Source organism: Pteropus medius, unplaced genomic scaffold (assembly GCF_902729225.1).
Source record: "Pteropus medius unplaced genomic scaffold, Ma_sr-lr_union100, whole genome shotgun sequence".
Classification (NCBI taxonomy): domain Eukaryota; kingdom Metazoa; phylum Chordata; class Mammalia; order Chiroptera; family Pteropodidae; genus Pteropus; species Pteropus medius.
This window is the reverse complement of record NW_024342473.1, coordinates 9,053,197-9,078,122: the sequence shown is the minus strand read 5'-3', so window position 1 is coordinate 9,078,122 and position 24,926 is coordinate 9,053,197. Positions and strand designations below refer to the sequence as shown.

The 24,926-nt window shown below is 37.6% G+C and overlaps 1 protein-coding gene across 1 annotated transcript in view; it reads right to left on the bottom strand.

The window, feature by feature from the left end:
* Positions 1-24,926, bottom strand: part of PYGL (glycogen phosphorylase L) — a 34,855-nt gene that overhangs the window by 8,781 nt on the left and 1,148 nt on the right. Inside the window, exons 2-9 of the mRNA XM_039865137.1 lie at positions 20,767-20,868; positions 18,424-18,502; positions 15,422-15,525; positions 9,295-9,426; positions 5,982-6,093; positions 5,460-5,542; positions 1,039-1,182; positions 747-839 (exon numbers count right to left, since the gene is read on the bottom strand). Of these exons, the coding sequence (XP_039721071.1) occupies positions 747-839; positions 1,039-1,182; positions 5,460-5,542; positions 5,982-6,093; positions 9,295-9,426; positions 15,422-15,525; positions 18,424-18,502; positions 20,767-20,868 (849 nt within the window). The remainder of the gene's footprint in view (positions 1-746; positions 840-1,038; positions 1,183-5,459; positions 5,543-5,981; positions 6,094-9,294; positions 9,427-15,421; positions 15,526-18,423; positions 18,503-20,766; positions 20,869-24,926) is intronic.

Genomic DNA, 24,926 nt, shown 5'->3' with positions numbered 1-24,926 from the left:
GGAAAGGGAAGGCTTGGCTGCTTTCCTCTGCAAGAAAAGCTGCCCTGCAGGTGCACATTCCTGGCACTGACATATGTACCCCACAGGGCCAAACATTTCCTCAGTTCCCCCGGTCCACAGCAGGACAGGTCTATCTGCTTGTATATAGTCAGACACACTTGATTCCATCAGGTCCCTGAATGGTCCACAGAGGGGAATGTGGTTTTTCTTTTCCTTTCTTTCTTTCTTTTTTTTTTTTTGGAAAAAAAGGTAGCTCCTTGAAAGACTAACTGATAAAACTTAAGACAGCATGCCGAAAAGTCTCCTCTACTATCCTAACATGTCTTTTGTTTATTAAATAAACAAAATTTGAGGAATAAAAACTTAAGGAATATTGTGAGATGGTACAAAGTATGTTTAAAATGTTGACTCTCAAAGCAATGGAATGCTTTCAATTAGCTGTATTCTGAGGTTACAGAGCTTAATATAAAATCCTTTTAGAGACAAAAATGGTAAGCACAGTATAAGCCTTAATACAGCTAGTGAGCTGAATCCCATTAGGAATGTGTTTATTTCTTAGCCTTACTCCTTGTAAAGCAGTAAAGACAGAGAAATGTCAGCACCAGGGTAAATTTTACCTTTAACTGTTGGCAGTTAGCTACAGTAACTTATCAAAAAAACGCGCACACTAAAGGAGCTTTTGGCAAAATCTCTCAAGCACAGATATTTTGGTTAATTAAAAGAAAAAGAAGCCAAACGATCCAGACCTTGGGCCAGGGCAATTTTTCAATATCCACAAAAATCCTCAGCAGCTCAGGGATGGCGAGTGCGGGGTGAGTGTCATTCAGCTGGATGGCAACCTGTGTGGGGAGAAGATGTCGATGTGAAGGTCTAGCTTCTTTGGCCGCATACAAAGACCGAACAACATGCTACTTTCTTTGGAACATTTTAGTCTTTTATATCTACTCAACATTTTTAGACCTGATAGAGGAGTAAATCTGATTGGAAGTCCTCGTCCCCTCAGTTGTCCCCACCTGTGTTCACCGATTGAACACTTGCCTGATCTGGAAAGGCATCAAACGCAGTTTTGGCATTATCGGTGGAGCCAAACTTGGATGATTTGAAACGTCGGATGATATCTTGCAAGGTAGCAGCCACCACAAAGTACTCCTGCTTCAATCTTAGCTCCTTCCCTTCAAAAAACTTCAAACAAGAGACTGAGTGAGAGTGGCTCACACTGTTAGATGTGGCCAAAACTTAAAGTTTTCTCCTGCCCAGAAAACTTTAAGGCTAAAACACACTGGGCTTCTGGTGGAAGATGGCAGGCTGGTCGCCAAGCATTAGCCTTTGCTCTTTTCTGAAACTCCATCTAAATGACAGTAAAGAGATTTTAAAAAGGCATACTGATAAAGGATGAAGGGAATGGGAGAGAAGACAATAGCAACAACTGTTTAGAATGTGAAAAGACAGATGGATGAGTGATAATTGAGCCAGAAGATCCAGGAAAGCTGAATACTGATCTGATAGTGGAGAAGAGCTCCAAAGCAACTCAACTAGACACTGAAGCCCCCAAAGGATCAAGAAATGGCAGCACCAGTGCCTTTGGAAGTAGAGGTGAAGATGGGGCAAAAGGTTAGTTGAGAGTCTTTCTGAGATGCAGTTGGCCTTGGACCTCATCCCAGTTCCCTCAGCTGAGCCATTTCCTTTCCCAACTGGTAAAACAGGGGTCTCTAGACTGGAAGGCAGCAGGTACAGGTTAAGGTGGGGTACTACCTTAGACTGAAAATGGAGAAAAAGGGGTTAAAGTAAAAGTTAATAGTACTGAATATGTTGAGACTCTCAGTCTTTTCTTAACCAGATTTCAGAACATGACCAGCCAACATTAATTCCACCAGGAAAGACGCTGCAAGAGTCTTCTCTGGGGAATTTGAGCAGTCCAAGAGGGAGACCCAAAGACAATGACATGAGGTGCTACCCCAGGACATGGCTCCACAAGATCACAATAGAGGGAAACCCAAATAGATAAACCCCACTCAAGTACAGAGCTACCCCAAAGCTTGTGGGTACCTCTCTTAAATTTTAGTGGGCAGCTAAGGATCACTAGACATTTAAGAAAACCTTGTAAAAGAAAGAGATCAACATAAACAAACAAAAGCCAACTTAGAGGAAATAGAGATTAGAAAAAAGAATATTACAAGAATACTATCAATATCCTCAGATTAGAGAAAATATTGTATTCAAGAAGTAAGATTAAGATACTTTAAGGAAATATATAGAGAAAAAAAGATTACTTGGAAATTAAAACATGATATACAAAATGAAAAACCCAATAGAAAGATTGGAAGAGAAATTTGTGATCACCCAGAAAGTTGAGCAAGAAGACAAAGAGATGAGATAAACATTAAGAAAAAATGGTAAGAAAACTAAAGGACTAGTTGAAGATGTTCAATAATTCCAGACCATTTCTAAGAGAACTGTTGTCCTGTGTTCCCAGAATGAAAGGATACCCAGGCCTGATGGGGGAAAATAGACTCACAGCAAAGCACCCCGCACCCCATTTAGTGCACTCGGATGTAGGTGGCTAAGGGAGGGATACAGGGAGCGGGTGAGAGAAGTGGAGGGAGTGGGGTGTAGAGTGATAGAAACAGACAGGGAGCTTCCAAAAGGGAAAAAGCAAAAGATCAAGAATTAGAATTGCATTGTACTTCTTAGCCACACTGAAAACTAGAAGACAACGAAAAGAATCTGTTCTGCATCCAGGCAAACTATCAATGTGAGGGAAAATGAAGACATTTTGCAATATGCAAGGTCTCAAAAAAATCAACCTTACATACATCCTTTCCCAGGAAGACCTTGGAGCATTTGCGCTGCCAGAACAAGAGAGTAAACAAACAAAAAGAAAGACATGAAATCCAGGAAACAAATGACCTCAGAAAGTAAATGAGCACAGGGGTTCTCAGAATAATGGGGAAGAAGATCCCCAAATGACAGTGGAAGAGGCAATGAGAAGAAATTAAGAGGCTTTTCAAAAAGACCCAGTTAACAGAATACCTAATGTGTTTGAATTTATCAAGAGGAAATTTCTACAGTTGAGGTAGAGTGTAGGATAAATTAGGGCAAAGTACTCAGAAACTTAAGCAAACAAAATAATTACTAACTCCAGAAAAATCATAAACTTTTTAAGAAAAAATAATCATTATATGATGACACATATATGCACACATCAGCATCTTGAAGCATTTACATAGTCAGAATAATTTAAACACTGATTCAGGAGCTACTGAAAATTATGCTGTAATTATGTTAAGAGAATAGGGACAGGAAATATGTGTTTGTGTGGTAGAGGTGGGAGTGTATGTGAAGGAGTGAGCTATATTTTCATCTTCAATAGTGGAGTGTCAACAAGCAATTGTAAAAGCAGGAAAACTGAGAAGTAATAACAGCATGTTATTAGAAATATGGAGGTAAGAATCCAGAAAATTAAGAGCAAAGGGATGTAGCTGCTTCTGGGAAGTGGGAAATGGAGACTGTGTTATTATATAAGCCTCATAGAACTGTTTTTCTCTTTAAACTACGTGCATGTATAATTTTGATAAAAATTTAAAAACCAAATTAAAAATTAAAAGTCATTAATAGGAACTGTTTTGATTGATATCATCAATGGGAATTTATATGTGGAATTTGGAATTTTTTTTACTTTCTTTTGGTATTTTTTATGTTGTTTACATTTTTTTTTTCTAATGGTATGTAGCATGGTAAAATTATAATGAAATCATTATTCTAAAAAAAGCATTATGAATCCATCTAAAATGCATTTAAACATTGATTGATTAGGGAATTTTTAATGTCCCAGAAATAAAATGATTAATTAAATAATCACTGACCTCAAGAAGTTCAAACTAGTGGGGAAAGAGAGATGTGTAAAAAAGGCTTTAAATAAAATGCAATGTGTTTTTTTTGAAAATTAATGTTATTAGTTATTAATAACGTTAATGTTATTTATGTTAATTAATAACATTAACGTTATTAATGTTAATTAATGTTAAGTATATATACAGTATTTTGGGAATCTGAATACTCACGTAATTCTTTATCTGAGCCTTGAAAAATGAGTAGGAATTTGTCAAATGAGCACAGAGTGCCAGAGTATTCTCTGCAGGCAGAAGAAGCTTGGGCAAGACATTCAGGTAAAAAGAATAGGGCAAACAGTTCTGCACTTCTGGGGCCTCATTGCCAGGGCCAGATCATGGAGGATGCGTCAGACAACTCATGCCCATGTTAATAAAGAACTGAGGAAGCACATCTAAGATTCTGTGTTTCTCTTACATGTGATCAGAAGCCTTTAAAGAGCTTCAAGCAAGAAAAAATGCCTAAGTATAGTTGCAGAGGGAGGATAGTTGCAAAATTCTTGGAAGATAGACTAATGTCTGGACTAGGGCTATGGCTAAATTGGGGAGAAGGAAAGAGTTTGTTCTTGTAATTATAGTACAACAGTGATTTATCAACTTGTACTTAAAAATAAGCATGATCCCGAGAGCTATCTTTTACCCAAAGAATTCAGTCGACTTTGTTATCATGCTAACTTCACATATGCTATCAGTAGCTGCAGATGATTATTTCCAGGTAAAGTTAGGTTTGGTCCTTACTGAAGATAGGAAGATGAAGTTCAAGCCCCTTCCAATTAAATAGTCCTGCAGGCTGGGTTTGGCTATGCATTATGGCCCCAGACTTAGAAGGATTCTTACTTTAACTGACCATGAAATAGAATAATCTTTTGCTTTTGGGTTAGAGATTTCTCTGAAATTAATAAAGTCACAATGTTTCTCCCACAGGAAAGAATAACATATAGCATTTTACCCATATAGAAGTCAGAGCTAAATATATTTAAACCAGCAAAGAATCTACAGCAGTCATCTGAGATCCATTTCCAAGTGTTTTTATTTTTAGCTAAACTATTCGTAGTATAAAATTAGGAAAAATCACCTATAAGAGTAAGTATAAAGAGATGAGTAAGTGGCATAAGAAACAAGTGTTTGCTCCTGGGTCCACTCTGAGGTTCATGGCCCCACCTCACCTAGGGACAGAGGGCTGGAAAAGCCCTGTCACTAAGAGGAAGAGGCCAGGCAGGAAACCTCCAGGGACTCCTACTGTGGATGAAATTTCTGTTTGGAAAGGAAGTAGTGCCTTACCTCATCTTTTATATCCAAGTTTGTTTTGAAATACAAAGAACTGGTACACAGACCTTACTAATTAGTCATGGGGTCACTAATCAAGGGCAAAATACCAATTCTGATTTCATGAATTACACAAATTTGTTTTCCTTACTTGGGCGGGAGGGGAAATCTAGACAATTCCAGAAGAGATGTGGAGATTATTGTGCGATGAAAAAAATTAAAGCTGTGCTTTATAAGGCTTCTGAACAGGTGCCTCTGAAATAAGCTGCTTCTGTTTCCACTGAGACAACAAGCATGAGCACTCACGTTATCATTGGGATAGAGGACCCGAGAGATGTTCTCGGCCAGATTTCGGTCCAGCACAGCCTGAATGTAGTCTCCGACGTTAACTGAGGGAATGTTAGAAAAATGAATAAATAGAAAGGCCAGTCACTGTTATCAGAGTCCCTTGATCTCACCTAATGCTTGCTATACAGCATGTGGGATTCCTAAAATTCCTAAAAATCCAAAAGGATTTCAACAAACTTTCATGCTCTGATTCACAAGAAAGTCTAAGAAGGCCAGATGGAAGGACTGCTTTAAAAATGTCCTCCATACTTGCTCCATAAATTGGCTCTGCTTAGTCACTGAAGAGTTCAGATCAGAAACTCAAGGCCTTTTTTTCAAGCTCAATTTGGTTCTAACTAGTGATCAGAAAGAAACTATTGATGTCGTACTTCCCAAGACTCTTGTTTTGTGTCATCTTTGTTGAACAGAGTACTAATTTGCATCTGAGATAAAAAAGATTAAGCATACACACAAAGAAACAAAAGTCCATGCTGTACTCACAGTCTTGGAGATTAAAGTCCCTGGGGGCCCGAGCAGACCAGAGGCGCATGGTGTTGACGGTGTTATTCATATACCCAGGCACTGGGGTGTCATATGGCAGGGCCAGGACCACCTGTGGGATTAAATCAAAGCAGCTGCTTACTATTTCCCATGTGCGATGATGTAGGTTGAACAATGGGCTGGGAGGTGGCAAGGGGAATTCTGTACCTGTCTCTGCTACCGACTCAAATTGTGTGATGCCTAAACCAAGACAAGAGTCCCAGGACTGGGGTGATGGGTATAAAAAGCCATTGTGTATTTTCCTCCCACTGGAAATAATCTGATAGCTGGAATCATCTAGACAGATGGTCTACTGTATCATTTTCATGTTGACTTCTTTATGTTCCCTGCCTGGATCTGGATGCAGATCTTTTATGTTTCAGATCTAGTCATTGCTCTAAGAATAAAATATGATGTAAAAACAAAACGAAAAATGTGAATCTGTACCCATTAAAAACAGTAATCAGCATAAATTTAGTGTAAGTTATTCAATGATCTGATTATAAATATGGTAAAAATCAATGGAACAGAAAATTTGTGAAGATAGATTACATATGATGTTTAAAATGCTATGCTAGATTTTTCAGCGTTGCATGAAGAAGAGTTATTTTAGTGATCTGACAAATTAGCTGATAATTAGCAGAGATGGGTCTAAGAAGTGAGCTTTGGAAAAACTAGCTCAATCTTTGTGACAGTCATTGAAACAGAGAACAGGAAGATGAACTGTGTTTCACGTGAATTTAAAATTTATGTGGGAAAAGACTCATTTCTATTCCCTGCCTCATCAGAGTCAAGTTCTAAGGAAGATAATTGACAGGTTAATTGAATAGGAGGATGCTAGAGATCATTTAGTGTAACCTACTCGTTTCAAAATTGAAGAGAATGAGGCTGAGAGTGAAGTGACTTGTTCAAGGTCACAGTCAGTGTTAGGGTTGAAATCTAAACACAAATCTCTTTAATTGAGTCTCCTGAATTATGAATGAATGAAGCATTAAAGCTTATATCAATCAATCACACATATTCAGTCATGCTTTCATGAACTCCGTGACCTTGAAGTAATAAACCACTCTCTTTGAATATCTTTCACTAGGAAATATGGGTCTCTGGAGATTTTTAAAGCAAGTTGTGATCAATCGGGAAAAGTTGTTTACAGAGTGGGTTGAGCTGGGTTCAAACCCTTTGTCCTCCTGACCCTTAAAGCATAACTAAGAAGGCGGGGGGCACATGGCTCAGAGGTCCCTTTAGAGAACTTCAGGCAGAACTGCTATATCTGAACTCCAGCCAAGGCCATGCTTTCTCTGGGATGCTTCTATTGTGAAGCATGAGAGCTGGGACTCATCTCATGAGTAATCTTTAATCTTGGACTCCGTCAGCCTGGTCGTTTGCTCAGAACTACACTACTATCTGAGGCTCTTTCCGAGAATCCTCCTTCTTTCCTCTTTCCTCTTCACAGGTGTCACACCTGCATTGCAGTCTGAAAGACATCCTTCTGCTCCCTCTCCCTTTATCTTGGCATTTCTCCAATATATAACTTACACTTCTAATTCTCTCTGGGGTCTGCTTCCCAGAGGAACTGAACTGACACAAGAATAAACTGAATTGCTCAATCTACTAGAAGTTGCCCAGAGCATCCATACACCACATCTGACCTCATGCTTTCTGATGTTACCAGTTACAAATCTGGCGCGTTGCATAAATCCATAAAGTTCTGCACTGCCTGGGTCACTCACCTTATAGTACATCAGCCCCATAACCTTGCCTTGTGAGCACAGGAAAACATACTCTCCTTAACTGAATTTCTGGTTTTATAATGAAAATGTCTAGAGGTACTCTGTAAATACAAGGGAGATCAACAGTGGGAACTACAGTGCAAACAGAATACTTCCAGGGTTGACTGTGCAAAACTGTATACATTTAAACAGATCAGAAGTTACTGAAAATTTTAGACATCAAATCTATAACAGGTACTTGCTATTCATACAAATATATGTATGAATTATTTGGGCATATTAACAATTGATTTGTTTGCAGCTCTCCTGATCATATTTATAACCACTTGTGACTTAGATTGTTGCCTGTATAACCAAAATAAAAAAGACAGAAAGAGACTTATCTTTGAATTACAGTATGTGGTATTCCTAAAATTCCTAAAAATTTATTCCTTATACCATTTTACTATAATGACCTATTTTAGCTTCTAATCTGTTATTTCATATGCTGAATAAATTCTTGTTTAGATAGGAAAAACCTTTTTAAAAAGTCTTATTTTTTCTGAACTGTGACTAGTCTACATGGATTAGCAAACTAGAACATCAGTTTAAAAAGTCAGCTATAACATGGGTCTAGGCTCTTCTAAGACAAAATGAATCATTTATTCATGGAGAATAATCTACAGACCAACTGAATTTAGCATTACAATACTGAATTCCACTCCCGATTTTGATGTTAAGAACAACATTTCCTTGATGTTTACCATTTTCTTTAAGATTTTAAAGAATGGCCAGTGACACATCTTTTCCAACCTGAGGCCACATTTATTAAACAAATATCTCAGATGGAGCCTTCGATGATTGGACATGGCAGTCCAGTAGTTAACAGAGGTTATTTATCTATCAGGAAGTATGAAGACAGCAAAACACAAACCACCTCTGGGCGTGCTGAAAATGAATTGTTCAGAGACAGGGCAGCACTCAAATCTAGTGGCAGAATAAATCTAGTGACCATGAAGTAAGTATACTTGGATTGATTGACACTAGCATTATTTCTCTAGGAGTGATTTGGCACAAAATAAGAGTACATTTCGCAATATTTTGCATTATTTTTCTTTGCTCTGCAATAACTATGAGCTTTGGAAATTCTTCAAATAAATACTTCATTTTTAAAATACTTTTTAGAAGTTACAAGTAAATGTACATGTGGTGGTGGAGTGAGGAAAAACATTTAAATTTATTCAATCTCGGTATCAACAACTTTATAGAAGTTGGAGAGCTAAACATTCTGGGATTACAGAACTGATTAATCTCTGGTAAAGCCGATTGCAAAATGCCCTGGTAAGTCACTGACCCTGGGAGTCACTTCTCTCTTGGCATCAGCATACTTGTCTCCAAAATGAGTGAGTTGCACTAAGAGGAATTACACATTTATTTATAAAAATGTACTCTATTTTTCAATACACAACATATTACACTCGATATCATGTACACATTACACTCTATGCTTTGTCTTCACTGTGCCGTACTATGGAAAATACTCAGCATGAGGACACTCTGAATACCTGGGTGTCGACCCACTTGGTCCCAGTCTTGCTGTGCTCTACTTTTCCATAGAAGTGCACGGGCAGCATGAACTCAGGGCGGGCTTTCTCCCAGGGGTTTCCATACCTGAGCCAATCATCTGCCTCTTCCACCTGCAAAAAGAATATGCCTTAGAATTTGTTTTTCAGGAGATCTGGACCTAGTCCTTTAATGAAATTGAATTAAAAATATCTTTAACTGAATCAATTTGAGAATATTGTTTTGGCGAGATAGTGTTTGTTCTGTCAATCTCAATTCACCGTTCTTATTGTCTTACAGCCTAAATCAACAACAACAATACTTGCTAATACTGCTCTAATGTTTTATATTTATTATTACATTTAATCCTCAGTAATCCTATAGGAGGAAACTATGATTCCCATTTTATTTATTTATTTTTAAAATTTTAAATTTTTCAATGAGTTGATATACAATATTATATTAATTTTAGGTATACAACATAGTGATTAGACATATAACTTATGAAGTGATCACCTCAATAAGTCAAGTATCCATCTGACATCATACACAGTTATCACAATATTACTGACTATATTCCTTATGCTGTACTTTACATCCCCATGACTGTTTTTATATATGATTCTCCTTTTAAAGATGAGAAAATTGTAATTTGCTCAAAGTTGCACAGATAGTGAATGGTACAACTGAGATTTGACCGTAGGTCTGTGTGTTCTAGAGCCTGTGTCTTAACATCTCTGAATACAATTGTCTAGCTGGAGTGAAAGAGAGAAGCCCTCCAGGGCTATTTACAGTTAGATATCTGGACCTGATAAAGCCCACATGAAGATTTCAGTCAAGACTCTTGTGCCTACAATGCACAGACTGGTTAAGAAATGCTACTCAAAGAAAGCTACCTTAATAAACCTTATTTCAGTATAGGTACAGAAGACTATCACATTTTGTTGTCGTTCTTTAATCCGTATATAATTTTGATCTGTGATGATTATTAATTATGGTTCTTTTTGAAAATAACATAGGCAGAGGTAAGAAATTTAAAAAATTTTGTTCATATTGACAATTTTAATATTTTATAGTTTGCATTTAGGGTATACTAAACATCAAATGAATTTTGGTTTGCAATAAACAAACAAGAGCAGCAAGAATAACAGAAAAAACATTTGGGGGAATATATTTTTATTGTAAATATATCAGTGAAATCTTTAAAAAATATAAATTAAAAAAAATGGAATTGTGTTCTGACAAGAAGGGAGAGGTAAGATTTTTTAGTATAAAGTACCCTTGTCAATGAAACAATATACTATGGTTATTTTACCTAGTTGATTCCTCACTTGCTCCTCTGAGAAAACTCGGCTTTAATTTAAGATATTGCTTATGAATTAGGACACACTGTACTGGATGCCTCAGAACACCTAAATATAAGTTCAGTGCTTGTCCCAGGCACAGTGTGGAGAGAGAAACAAACACAGCTAATGTTTTTTGAGATATTAGACAAGACATTAATGTCAATAGCCAGATAAGCAAATATAGATTCATTTATTCAAACATTGACCATAACTTTATATCAAGAAAGCCAGTAAGCCACCCATTAATATTAACTACCAGCATAATGATGAATGAAATGGGAACTCAGAAAACAACATCTTTAGGTAGAAAATCTGGGAGTTAGAGAACTGCTAGAGGCAGGAGGGTGTATCAGAAGCAGGATGAAGCCTAAGGGGAGGCTGGAGCAGATCTCAGTTAATCAGCAAATTGCATCTTGTTAAAATGTAGATTCTCGGTCCTGGGAGAGGTCTGAAATTCTGCATTTTAACAAATTCCCAGGGGCTACATGGTGCAGCCAGGAGCTACATGGTGATACAAAGTCAGTAAATGTAATTCAGAATTTAACTTCCACTACCCCAGTCATAAAAAGAACAACAAATTTAATTAAAATTTAACAAGGAAACAACTGAATTTTATCAGCCGATAAGAAACTAAGTTAGAGTCTACTAGCACGTGTTAATAACTAGAAACTCCAGGACAAATAAAAGAGGATATCCACAAAGGATGAAAACATCCTCATTTACAAAACACTCTATGCTGCCCTTAGTCAAGGGCAGGTTTAGGGTTTTCAAAATCTGGCCAGTGTGAACACTTCCTGTAACAGGAAAGGATTGTAAGGCCCGTTTGTCTCATTTCATCACTGGACTGTTGTAAAACACACCTAAAGGTAATATAGGAAACAGGAAGATGCTAAGGCAGGAAGAGTTTTCCTTTTAAAAGTTATAGGAGAATGGACAACATATTTTCTGCTGAGAAATGCAGCAGGATCACACTGTTCTGCCCTCCAGCAGCTTGAGATGCTCCTAGGAGAGAGAATGGGCTCTGGGCTTCCTGCCGCCCGCCCACTTCCAGCTTCCTACAGAAGTCAGAGGCTGCCCTCACTTTTATGAAGGTACACTGTTAAGTGACAAGGGACTAGTCAGCTGATTACTCTTAATGCCATCCAAAGTTGGTCTGATTTTTCCTTGCCAAATAATGGCTGATTTTAATGTCACGGGGTTAACGAGCTCTGTAGGAGAACCAAATGTCAAGCTACCTTTTCTTAATTTTTTAGTCTCTTCCTGATTCAGCAAAGAATCAGTTAATAACTCCCTCAATTTTACAAACCTTGTTTTTAAGGTAAATTGGAAAACAGATATTTCAAAACCACAAGCTGGTCTCAGTAGATCAGAGGAGAAAGAGAGAACTATCCCCTCCCACCCCTGCTAAATCCACAGAAGCTGTAGGACGGTGATAAACCTTCTGTACCTTGCTTTCTTCCAATGAATCAACAAAGTGGTCTATAAATTTAGATTTCCATGTAGCCACTGATCCCCACACTAACGTGCTGAGCCATATGAAGGGCCGGGGCAAGATGAGAGAAGAGCTTTCATTTACATTCAAGTGGGCTGTTGGATCTGAACATCCTGGATGAAAGAGAGCTGAGACAAAGCCAGTGTGGCCCTGTGGAGTGAGGAGCAGTGTGCCAGTCTAGGTGAGGGGCGGCAGCCTGGACTTGGCATCTCCCTAGAGGAATTATGCAATGCAATCTGTATTCCAGCCAGCATGGAAGCAGAGGTCATCTTAGGGGGCTCTGTCAATCACTGAATTCTAAGTAATGCTTTTCCCCTCAATTGTGGGACATGAGCAAACACCAGGAATAGTCAACAAAATTTGCTTTCTGATGGTACAAATAATTGAAAAATATTTCTGGGAACACCAAGTATTCAACAGTAGTAACTAGAAGATTGCTGAGTAATGGGAACTATGCATGATTAGTTATAGCAGGGTTGGCACAGGTTCTAAGAGAAAGAAAGGTCCAGTAGGCACTGTTTGGTTCAGCTCCAAAATACCTACTCTGAGCACCTTTCTATGCAGAATGTGGGCATGTGATCGTCAAACTTTAATGGGAGGTTGTTGCAATCATCTTTCCCTTTCTTCCTCCCAGTGGCCAGTTATTTTCAGAGGACTATTACTGATAAGGTTTCAATCAATGATCCCCATTAGAGTTCAAGGTAAGTCAAGAATTTTACCAATGAAATTATTTTCCTTAGGGGGTGGGGTTTCAAAATGAACACATTATTACGTGTTCATTCTTCTCAATTCCTTGAGAAGAAATTTCAAAAATTAAAAGTCTGTCAACCTTTAAAAATCTTCCCAGCTTGTACAATTTTCCTCAGCCTTCTCCGTACCTGCCTTTGAAAGAGCAAGGACATATCTGATGTGAGTGGGGGCATGACTGTACCCTGAAGAGGCGTGCTGCTTTCTGGGGAGATACTTTTCGTTTTTTATAGAAATGGTTTCTTTTTTATGGTATGGTGTATTTTATGCTTGTTCTTTAAAATCCCATCCCAGCAAACAATGAATGTGGCAAGTAAAACTATGTGGCAAGTAAAATGTACTTCTGATTCAATTTCAAGTCATAATGAAAGTGATGATAGCTAGGGAGGCTAGCTTTGGAGACTAGCAAAAGCCATTTGGTCTCTCCTTTATCTTTAAGAACGCTGGATAATATATGCTTTCTTGGTATGATAGGAGAGAAAGGTATGGTTTCTTGGGATAAACAGCATTTAAGAGTAGCAAAGATAGTATGTATGGTTAATAGTGACCTTTTGTAAAATTTTGAGGAAAATGAACTTGAAAAAAATCTTTTTGAGATTGATTGCTGAATTTCTTCCAAATCTGTCACACAACAGTAGTTAAAATTAAGAAATGAAATCCTTAAACATTCTGGGGTATAATGGCCACTACGCAGGACACTTTCAAAGATTAAGAATGGGTACCATGTATTGCTTGGTCAGGTTGTGTCAAAATGCTGGTCATACCAGAAATGCCTGCCAAGCTAAGCTTCTCGCCATGTAATTCTCGATTACTTTGTTGGGGAAAGGGAATCGATTATTTTGTTTTCATAGTTTTTTATGATTATAAAATACATGTTTTTTATGGAATATGAAACATGTAAAAGTGTAAACAGAAGACAGTAAAAGCAACCTGTAATCCTATCTCCCAGAGATAATTACTAGTGCAGCTTTGATGTATTTCGTTTATATCACTTATATGAGTCTATACTTCCTTTTTTTGACTAACATTTCTCATTTTATTAAAATTAATAAAAATATAATGTTAATGGCTACTTTAATATTTTATCATATAATGCCATAATTTATTAAATTATCTATTTTTTAGGCAAAATTAACATTTTGAGTGCCTATTTGTGTGTCGAACATTTTACATATTTTCATAATAATTCTATGAAGCTGGTATCTCCATTTTTCAGATGAGAAAACTGAGCCTCAGAGAAGTTAGGTAACTGAATTGAGGCGATGTACTTCGTAAGGGTAATGAGTCACAATCAGGCCTCAAATTAGAAATTAAATCTCAAATTAGGGCCCAAATGTTTTTTTCTACAGAATGCTACCATCTAATTTATTTAGGAGTAGCTAAAGATACATTGGCCCTTAGCAAAATTTGGAAGTTCATCTTTCAATATGTTTTCAATATTCTGAGACTTTTTCCTTGGTGCGTTTTCTCATCATAGCAAATCTTTAAGTTCCTTCCTTCCTCAGACCAGAGAGTGTCCAAATATCAAGGGAGGGGAAAGAGTATAGCAGTCACACTAAGCTTAATGTCCCTCCTCTCCCCTGGGATTAGCTCCAACCTAGGTACCCCCACCATCCAACCCCTGAGCATGCTGCCCTCAGAAGGACTCTTGGAAGTGAGGTGGGGCTTAGGGAACTCAGGTTTTCTGGAAAGCGAATCCAATATCTTTTTGTCAATGCTGTATGTGGGACAAAGGTAGGGAGAAAGTGTAAATCTCAGTTAGCATGAGGGAAAACTGTCCACAGTAGGTCTTACTGTAGACTCAGAGTTCCTAAACATAACAGAAACAAATGCTTAAGAGCTGATTTGGCTACAGAAAACTAGAATCATTTGTATAGACTGATTACTATTTGTACAAATATATAAAGACTATAATGATACATATTAAATATATGCCAGATTTATTTGATATAATAGCTAACAAGATTGCCTTCTTTCATCTTATTAAAAAATTAGAACACTGAACTTACGTATCTTGTAAGATAGGCATGTTAAGGAGGGCGAGACTGAGTGTATTAAAGAATACTGAACATGGCCTGGAAATCTGGAGATAAACCCATGTTTGCCAGCAGTGTGATCTGAGGTAACTCCATTTCTTAAGAGCCTCAGTTTTCTCATCTATAAAACAGCAACATGTTTCCTACCATGAAGGGTTATTGGGGGAAATCATGAATTAAAAGATGTGCTTCTCCATTTTGCATACTGCATCACACATTATAGGTGGCCCACATTCGGACAGTCAGTGATAAATATTTTCAGAGCACCCTCAAGAGTCAGGCACTGCATAAGATGCTGTGGATTGGTGGTGAATGATACTGGCAGGCTCTCTGCTCTCAGGGAACTTATATCTCAAAGAGGGAAGACTGACAGTATTCGCTGATATCAACCAAATGCAAGAGAAATTAGTGGAGCGCTATGTTAAATATCTGTAAATCATAAATCATTCAGAACACTATGAAGGAGAAGTATTTTAATGACAAAACTTAAAAAAGATGGCTCGCATACCTGCCATCCATCTCGGATCTTCTGATTAAAGATTCCATATTCATATCGGATGCCATATCCATAGGCTGCAAGTCCCAGGGTTGCCATGGAATCCAAGAAGCAGGCTAAATTAACCAAAACATAGGCAAAAAGCAGAGTCATTAAGATTAGTCAAAATTTCAAGTCTTTCTTTAAAAGACATGGCAGCTACAGATCATTTTTCTATGAGAAACCACATTTGTATTTTAAAGCACAGAGACTACTGCATAGTGGATATTAATTTTTTAAATAACATTTTTTAAATTATAAAAAGAATACTATAGGAAAGTTAGAAAATAGAAAAATGTGTAAAGAAGAAAACAAACATCATTTATTACCTCATCATCTGGAAATAACCACTGTATACATGTTGGCATTTCATTTGAGAACAGATAAGGAAGCTGGCCTGCATTAGATATGTCCATTACTGTGTCTGTCACTCACACTGCCTTTTCTAAGAAAAGCTGTCTCCATGGCTCCCTACTTGAAAAGACAGCCCCAGGACAGTATAATTTACATGTCACCACCTGACTAGCTGGACATCAGTGGCAGACTCTCTCCAGCTAATGAAATTCCAATGTTATTCAGATAGTAGGTGGGCATATGCTTCAGGAAGGCTGAACTAGAAGTGAATCTTGCTTGACCAGTTGAAGCCTCTACACAAATCATAGTAATTCTGTTTCCTTCACCAGTTACTGGCTTTGGCATGGATATGCAATGATGTTCAATACAATGAGAGGTACTAGAAGTCTGCTGGGTGCAGTGACTTCCTTGCTGCTGCCATCTTTTTCCCATGAGGGGAATGCCAAAAGAGTCACAGAGACCCAGAGTCCCGACAGAACTGTGCTGCTGAACAAACTAATCTTGGAATGGCCCAACCTCTGAACTGCTTGTACTGTGATAACATGTCCTTGTTGGTTGAACCATTTTTTGCTAGGTTTTCTGTTACTTAGAGCCACGAGCATTAATAACAGAGTACCTAATCCAGAATGTCCAACCAACAGGCCAGGTAGGAATCTATCCTGTGGCCTGAGGCAACTGAGGGGTTACACTAATCAGACTGCCTGCTCAGGAATTTGAACTGAGAAATACACAGAGGATAATGAAATGTACAGTAGGATCTAAAGCTGAAAAGAACATTAAAAATTGTAGATCAAAGAGAAGGGGACGGAGTTAGGTTCATGGTGGAGCCCTAAAATAGAGAGACCCACAAAGGCCAATGGCCAATCCTTTAAGTTATTGCAACATCACAACGGTTTTCTAGTCCCTGTGTCACGTGGCCCGGCTCTGTTCTAGTTCCTATTCTCTTGGAGCTGTGGCTATTCATCTTTTCCTGGGTCCTGATCAAATTATCCGTAGAGCCTAACCAGAATGGGGTCCCAACATTTTCAGTCAGGTAAGAGATGAGGTCATCTAATGAGAATTACTCAGGCTCATTCGCCACTTCACTCTTTGACCGTATCAGCCAACTCAAAGAGCAAGATCATTAAGGTCAGGCAGAGTCAGGTTAATCCAGCCAACAAATATTGAAGGTCTGGGGCTTTACATAAAGGAAGGCAGGCTGGTTGTCATTTTTAGATGTGCATGCCATTGGCTCTGCTGTTCTTGCTACAATCCCATGGAAAGCCTATTAAACAGCCCAGTGATTGACTTCATAAGGTAGCAATTATCCCAAAGGAAGTATTTTCTATTACTAATGGCAATGTTAAAGCGCACTGCAGCGAATACAGTAAGGATTAAATAATACAAAACACATGGAAATAGATTTCTAGTAACTTGACAGTGTGTGTAAAATTAAGAGACTTTGGAATCGTTTCTAAAAGAGAAGAAATAGATATTTATTTTTCATAGAGTACAACCTGATACATACATGTATGGTGGCACATTTTTATTATTAAATTTAAATTTCGCAAGTAATACATTAATATATCTTCCTTATAAAAAGAAAATGTTATAGACAGAACTAGCATTCCCCCTGATCTCCACCCCTAATTCTGCACTCTTCTCTAGGGAAGATCATGGGGGCAGTTTAGTATTTCAAATTCCAGACTTTTTTCTATTAATTTACATATATGTACATGTATATACTAACAGAAGATATTAATTTTTAAAAAACATAAAGGGTAGCATGTTGTATGACTTTTAATGCAAATTGCCCACCACCCCATTGGAATTACATATAGATCAATTCTATTCTTTTTGGTTGCTGCATATTATTCTGACATGAATGTTTCACTACTTGTTTACCTATTCTCCTATTGATGAACATTAGGGTATTTCAATATTTTGCTTTTACGAATAACACTAACTTTTTTTTCACATGCCTCCTTGTGTACATATTTGAGTGTTTCTTCAGGAAGTAGAATTGCTTGGTCATAGGAATGCATATGTTTAACTTAATGGAGTTGATATTATATTTTTAATATCTTCCTCTATATTTGTTGAAAAATCATTTCCTGAATTCCTCTATATTTGTTGAAAAATCATTTCCTGAATAAAGCAAAACTCAAATTGCATCTATACAAATAAAAGAATATTAACTAAATCATATCAATAATATAACAAGTATATTATAACCTACTAGTCAATCAAAAAGCAAACTGTCATGTGCACAAAACCACACAATGGTTAAACAGCTTAGGTCCTATCATACAAGTAGGTGAATTGAACAGCTGTGAACAAATAACCGTGAAGGGGCCACTTTGGAAACCCTTAAGTGCACAGGAAGGATCTAGTTAACTTTAGGGTTTTAAGCAATGTCTTCAAGGGTTTTAAGCAATGTCTCTTTTGTTCAAGTTCCCTTCTCTGTTGTTTATCTAGAACTGATTAAACCACAGTGCAAACTCAAAAACAAATATTCCTGTAACCAAGTCATACCTTGCACTTCTCCTAGGAAGCCTGTTTGGTTCTTAGCATGGTCATGCACGACATTTGAGAAAGGCATCAATGGCTAGACACTATAACACACTAACCATGTCACTTACCAGCAAGCCTCCCAAGACCACCGTTGCCAAGCCCAGCATCTTCTTCCATTTCCTCTAACTCCTCTATATCCAATCCAAGCTGGGGATGAAAGGAAAACAACACTGGATATGGATACAACTATAGGCCATTTCAGAGAGAATAGTCATTTCTTAAAGCCCTGGATCAGGCATCCAGGTTTACATGTTTACTCAATCCTGTCAGCTCCCTTGTAACTTATTCTGGCACAGTTTGCAGATGCAAACTGTATGAGATGGCATAGCAGCAGCTTGGAGAAAAGTGTGGGCTCTAAAAGTCCAATACTGACTATTACTTCTCAGCTATATAATCCTCAGCAAGCTATGAAATCTCTCTAGGCTTCACTTCCCTTATTTAAAACATGAGGACAACAGTATGTATCTCATGTAGGGTTGTTGTGAATTAAATGAGATTATATAAACAAACCATTTAAAATTTTTCCTGGGCAAATATTCCTCAATAAATATTACTTACTATTATTTCTTAAAATTACTTTTGTGCACTGATGGAGTAAAACCTCAGAAATAGTCTAGTTCCAAGCTGACACTAATTGGGCTGAAGGATTTTAAAAATTATCCAAACATATGAGGTCAGATTTTCCAGGATGGAGTAAAGTTCATCTTTTCATGACCAAACATATTTACTCAGTAGGGTCAACTGTTGTTAACCCAAAACCAGTTAGTGAGTCACCTGCCCATGAGACCAGGGGCCAGAGAATAATCAGGAAAATCTCAGACTTATGGTCTAGCTGGATGGGGCTAAAATCTAATTCCCTTTGGGGTGGAAAAGAGGCTGTGGGAGGCCAAGGGGCATTTGTAAACTTGGGGATGGATGCAACTGGTTGCCAGCCAGCTCCCTGCCCCAAAGCGTTGCGATTTGCACAGCCAGAGGCCACTAGCACCACTGTGGACTCAGTCAGAATGCTGCAGCCCTGGAGATCAACCTTTTAGACTGCTCATCCTACAATGTGGAAACTTATGACCAGATAAATTAAGTAACCTGTCCTATGTTGACAAGACAATAATCTAGCCCATGCTTGGCTAATGATGGTCTGTTGTGAAATGACTGCATTCTTATCTGAAAGTGCAGCAGTCCATATAATTAGGTATTATTTAGAATGGAAATATAATTTATACATTTGAAAACATATGCATAAGATGAAAACATGTATAAGATATGCTTGAAATTGATGCCCCAGTTTCCATGGCCACCTATTTGGATCCCTACCCTTATACAAAGAGTTGCTTTCTCACGCAAGTTTGATAACTAAATCTTCTAGGAGTTCAAAAATGGATTTGCTTCTGTTCATTGTTGAAGGGGTTTCAAATTTGTTCCCTGGTATGACTAGAGTTTACTGGGGTCCTTATGCAAATTAACTGCTAATGTTAACCCATTCAGGATTTTTTAAATTCTAAAAATATAAGGTTAATGCAGAACATAAATCTTGAGCAAGTAGACATGGGTCACTTTATCCCACCTGGTTATATGCTAGTCCAAGGGAGGTATATTATTTTCAACTGATATCAGGGGAAGACAAGAAAAGGGAAATGGAGGGGAGCTACGACGAATCTTTCATAGGAAACACTCTACCTAATCCATGTGAAGACAAACAGTCTTTAGTGACAAGTAACTGACCACATGAGGGGATAATCTCATATCAAGGAAAAGGAGCAGTCTGAATGGTCTCTTATTTAGAATGTGTCTTTGCAAATATCCATTCCTTTCAACTACATCAAAAAGGTTAAAGACTATTTTTTTTTGGTGTGGACATCCCTGAAGTTCAGGGGAGAAACAGCTGACTATGTTCATAAAAACAAATGAGCATATTAATTTTATGGCCTGAGTCTTCTCATTTAAGGAGGAAATATATTTTTATCTCGTTAAGCAATAGAGAAGGTATGATGATAGAATTTTAGGAGTTTGTTATTTTCATATATTGCCTTGAATAACAGCCAAACTCTGATCACTTTTTAAAAGTAGATAGGATCCCAAAGCAAACTTGTGATTCTGATAGCAAGGATTCAAGCATTTATAAAAGGCTTGTTCAGATGCTAATTTCTAAAATGCAATTTGCTGGGGAATGCTGTTAGAAACTTTGATTGTAAAAAGAAAATTCTCATTAGGCAAAAGTAGTTCTCTAACTTTGTTTTTCTTAAACCGGAGATCACCAGCAGTTTATATTCTAATATTTAACAGTTTGTGATAGCCATGTCTATAGAAGCAAATTTTCTTTTCTTTCTTTCTTTTTTGGTGCTATATCCCCAAGGTTCCTGGATTGAACTTGAAACTTAAGGGGAGAGAATAAGAGAAATACAGAGACAATGTACCTGGTAAATGGCCTCATCACAGGCATTTTGCAGGCCAAGGTTGATCATGGTGTTCTGTAATGTTCGGCCCATGTAAAATTCCAAAGAAAGGTAATAAACTCTCTGAAACAAAGAAAAGAAAGGTCATGTTAATTCCATGAGGCCAACTTTACTTGTCAACATACAAGGTCATCAATGAGAAACACACAGGCAGGACTACTTTGATACAGGTTCAAATGAAACTCCTATATATGTATGAAAGGCTAAATAAAAGCATACTAATAACTGGTTTAGGGAAAATCTTTTTATATTCTATTTTTGGCAAAGTAGTTCAATGTCTTTTACTGCCAGAGAGAAAAAAAGTAAACTCATTAAACAAGGTTCAATGTTTTCTGTGTCTTCTTCCTTCTTGTTTATGAACCTCCTGAATTAAGCATATGTTTCAGACAAACAGAAGTCAGATTGCCATAGCTCATAATTCATTTGGAAGGTATTTATAGGATGAGAGTCAGGTGGGGTTGTCTGTGACCATCTCAAGTCATCTAAGAAACACAAAGATTAACTCCTTCAAAGTACACTTAATGGCTAGAAACAGTCAAATCCTCCTTGACATTACCATAAACAATATTATAATGAATTAGTTTAGAATTATATTATTCTAGAAAGTCTATGAACTAGTAACAACAAAAGACTACCTTGAGTTTATTGATGTTTGTTCTTGATGAAATGAGAAATTCCTCTATCAACTTAGAAACTGGCTTTCACATAGTAAATAAAAGCCAGCTAAATACAGTCATAGTTGAAAGGTACAAAGGTCATACTTGCCTAAAACTTTAAAATACGAGTGCAGTTTATCGTTTTTTAAAAGAAGGGGTCAGTGAGTAACTTCATCATCTCCTTTTACAATATTTTTCTCTCCATATCAGTTCCCTTTTTCTTTTCCACTGAACAGAAAACAAAAATCTATAAATGCATCAATATAAAGTAACCTCAAATTTTAGGGACTCTCCCATTTCTGAGTGAAAAGAACTCAAAAGTATTTGGTCAACCTGAAAATATAATTCAATATAGCAAATGCCCATTATAATATTTAATTCATTAGTTATATAATATTTAAAATATTATATGAAAATGTTAATTTAGAAATTTCACTTTTCCCTACTTTCCTTTTATGAAACACTGAAATCGTCTTCACATGGATAGTCAACATCCATATTTCATGAGTCATCTAATACTATTTTCCAGAGCACATCAATATTTTTATCCAAGTTGTTTGAATGTCTAGAATGCTGCTATTAGGGCCCTCATCAGCCTACTGGATGCCTTTGTGTGAGTTGAGAAAAGGTATCTTTTCTGTTCAGAAGTAGGCCAAAGAAGTGCATGGTACCACTCACTTCCATGGCTGGTGCCCTAGTACATGAGGCTACCTAGTCACAGGAAAGAGTATGATCTCAAGCTACAAATATCCATTTCCATAACATCAGGCAGTTTTCTTCACTTTTCCCTGAGTGTATTTTTAGGATCTCTATAATATAATCATTCTGTATTGCTTTTTACTTTTTAGTGATCTATAAAAAGATTGCTTATAAATATAGTAAACATATATTCCATACTTGCAATTGTGAAGTCATACTCCTTGGAATAATGGCTATATCTGTTAAATTTCTTGGTTTCCCTTTTAATTATTCCAAATTAGCATGAACTTAAGACATTTTAAGATATTTCAAGGACTTCCTGAAAAATGTTGCTGCTTAAACTAATTTACAGAGCACCTTATTATACGACAGACTTTAAAAAGATGTGTATTTAAGATGATTTCCTATTTTCTCATAAATAATTTTTGGGGGGACCTCACTTTATATTTGGGGATATATAAGACCTCAAAAAGTAGATCTCCCCTATTCTCTGTGACAGAGAATAAATGTTTAGTGGGCTCTAAACATGTATCATATACTTCTGGTAGTAAAATATTTGAGCATCTATGCTATACTTTAAAAATTATATGCAAAAAATAAATAAAAATTATATGCATGCACTATTACTAATAACCTATATGTATTTTAGAAAAAGTAGACATTTTCAAAAAGCATACAAAGATAAAATAAAGATAAAAAATAACCAATATTTAAAAAATAAGTTTAATTTTATTTATAGCATTAACTAGAGGACTTGGGTTCTTCTGGGAAGACATATGGAACAAGTGGCAACAAAACTGAGATCTGCAGGACTGGCAAGAATTGAGCATAGAGACACAGACAGGAAGGGCCTTCCAAGCGAAGGGTACAGTGCATGGACGAGGGAAAACAGAGCATGGATGAGGATAGCACATTGGCTTGGTAAGAGAGCAAAGTAAGTCCAGGAAGGTAATGGGAGATAAGATGGGGAGTACAGGTTCACCTGGACTGAAACGGGCCTTAAATGCTTAAAGACTGTGGCAGGCAGTTTGAGCCAATGATATCTGAGCAGAGGGTAAGTAAGATGTGTTGCTTAAAGCTTAATTGGACTACAAAGTATAGAATGAGATGGAATTACAACTTCAAATACCTTCAGGAGCTAGGCAGAGAAAATACTTGTGTAATGGAGGTCACTTAAAACAATGAATACTGGGCTAAGAACTGGAGTATACAAGTCCTGCCTGCCCAAAGGCAGTGAAAACTGAACTACCTAAAGACGTCTTGTTGGTCAGACAAAACATGTCTGCTAGCCATATTTAGCTGAACACTGCCAGTTTTATCACTTCTGGGAAGCAAGGTAACCACTTAGAAGTCTAATTCATAGACCAGTAGCCAGGGTCTCAATTAGGCAGGGAACTGAAACTGCAGGAGAGAAATTTCAACGGAACCTGCAGAAATCAACAGAATTTGGCAACCTGTAGAATGTGGACTACAGAAGAAAGTCAAAAGTGAGACTAAAGTTCTGTGACTGGGTGACTGTCACGATGGCACTTCCATTAAAATAAGAAACAGAAGATGGGGCAGGACTGAGAGGGACAATGATTTCAGTTTGAAGAAACAGGAAGAGATCTAGGTATGTTCACCAAGAACTTAGAAAAATGTAGAAACAGAGTTTGAAAAAGAATTCAGATTAGAGATCCATATTTGGGATTCATATGCAGTTACTAGAGAGCAGAGGAGGTGGGAAAGGAGCTTGGACACACTAACTGCCTCTACTCCATGCTCTATGAGGGCAGGGACCTCCTGTTTAGGTGAAGGACTGTCACAGAGTAGATACTTTATTAACATGTGTGGAATGAATCTTGTTCACTGTTGCATCCCCAGTGTATCATTATCAGAATAACTGGTATATACCTGCACACAAGTAGGGACAGAGAGCCCAGTGAAGAAATTAGCCAAAGAACAAGGAAAACTGTAAAGTACCAGAAGGGCCACAGAGAAACATACAAGGCAAGTGTGTTCTATGGTACTTGGTGATAAATGCTATGAAGGTACGTGTGGGGGGTGGGGGTGGAGGGGGGTGGCTGGAGATAGGGGTTCTTAAATATGACTCATCTCACTCTCCAGCTTAAAGATTTAATAATTTTTAATGCAAAGGACAATCCCCTCTGTGCAAATAAAAAATATACAGTAAATATATGTAGACACAAAGTGTTTTTTCTAAGGATATATTTTAGCAGTTGCTACCTGAGGTAGAGGCCTAGGCTTCTGGCGTGAGGAAGAGTTACTTGTTATTTGAAAACTTTGCCTCTTAGTACAAAAATTTACTTTCTTTTCCTCAGAGGTTCCTTGGGCACTGGGATTATGGACCATTCTTTTCTTTTTCATGTTTTACATATTTTAAAAAATTCCTAATGTATTTCTCACTGCCTGTTTCACCCTTCCCAATATGCCTCCAACCAGCTTTTCCAGTTTTCTCTCCCAACGCAGATTCAGACCCACTTCATTGCAGCAGCAACAGGTACTCTCTCACCTTCACTCTACACAACACAACCTCTCTCCTCGCCATGTCCTCAACTCTCCAAATCCTGCCTTCCCAGATTGGCCAGAAGCTCTGTCCGCCTAAAAGCTTCCCAAGGAACCCTCCACCCAGCTCGCGCGCAGTGGATAGGGATGACCTGTGAACAGCCTTCCTCAGCAGCTCCCAGGGTAAATCTTGAGTCCAGCGCATGCCCTGGCCCACCGCCTGCATCCCGCAGGAATCAAGAAGTCCAGGAACGCTACACC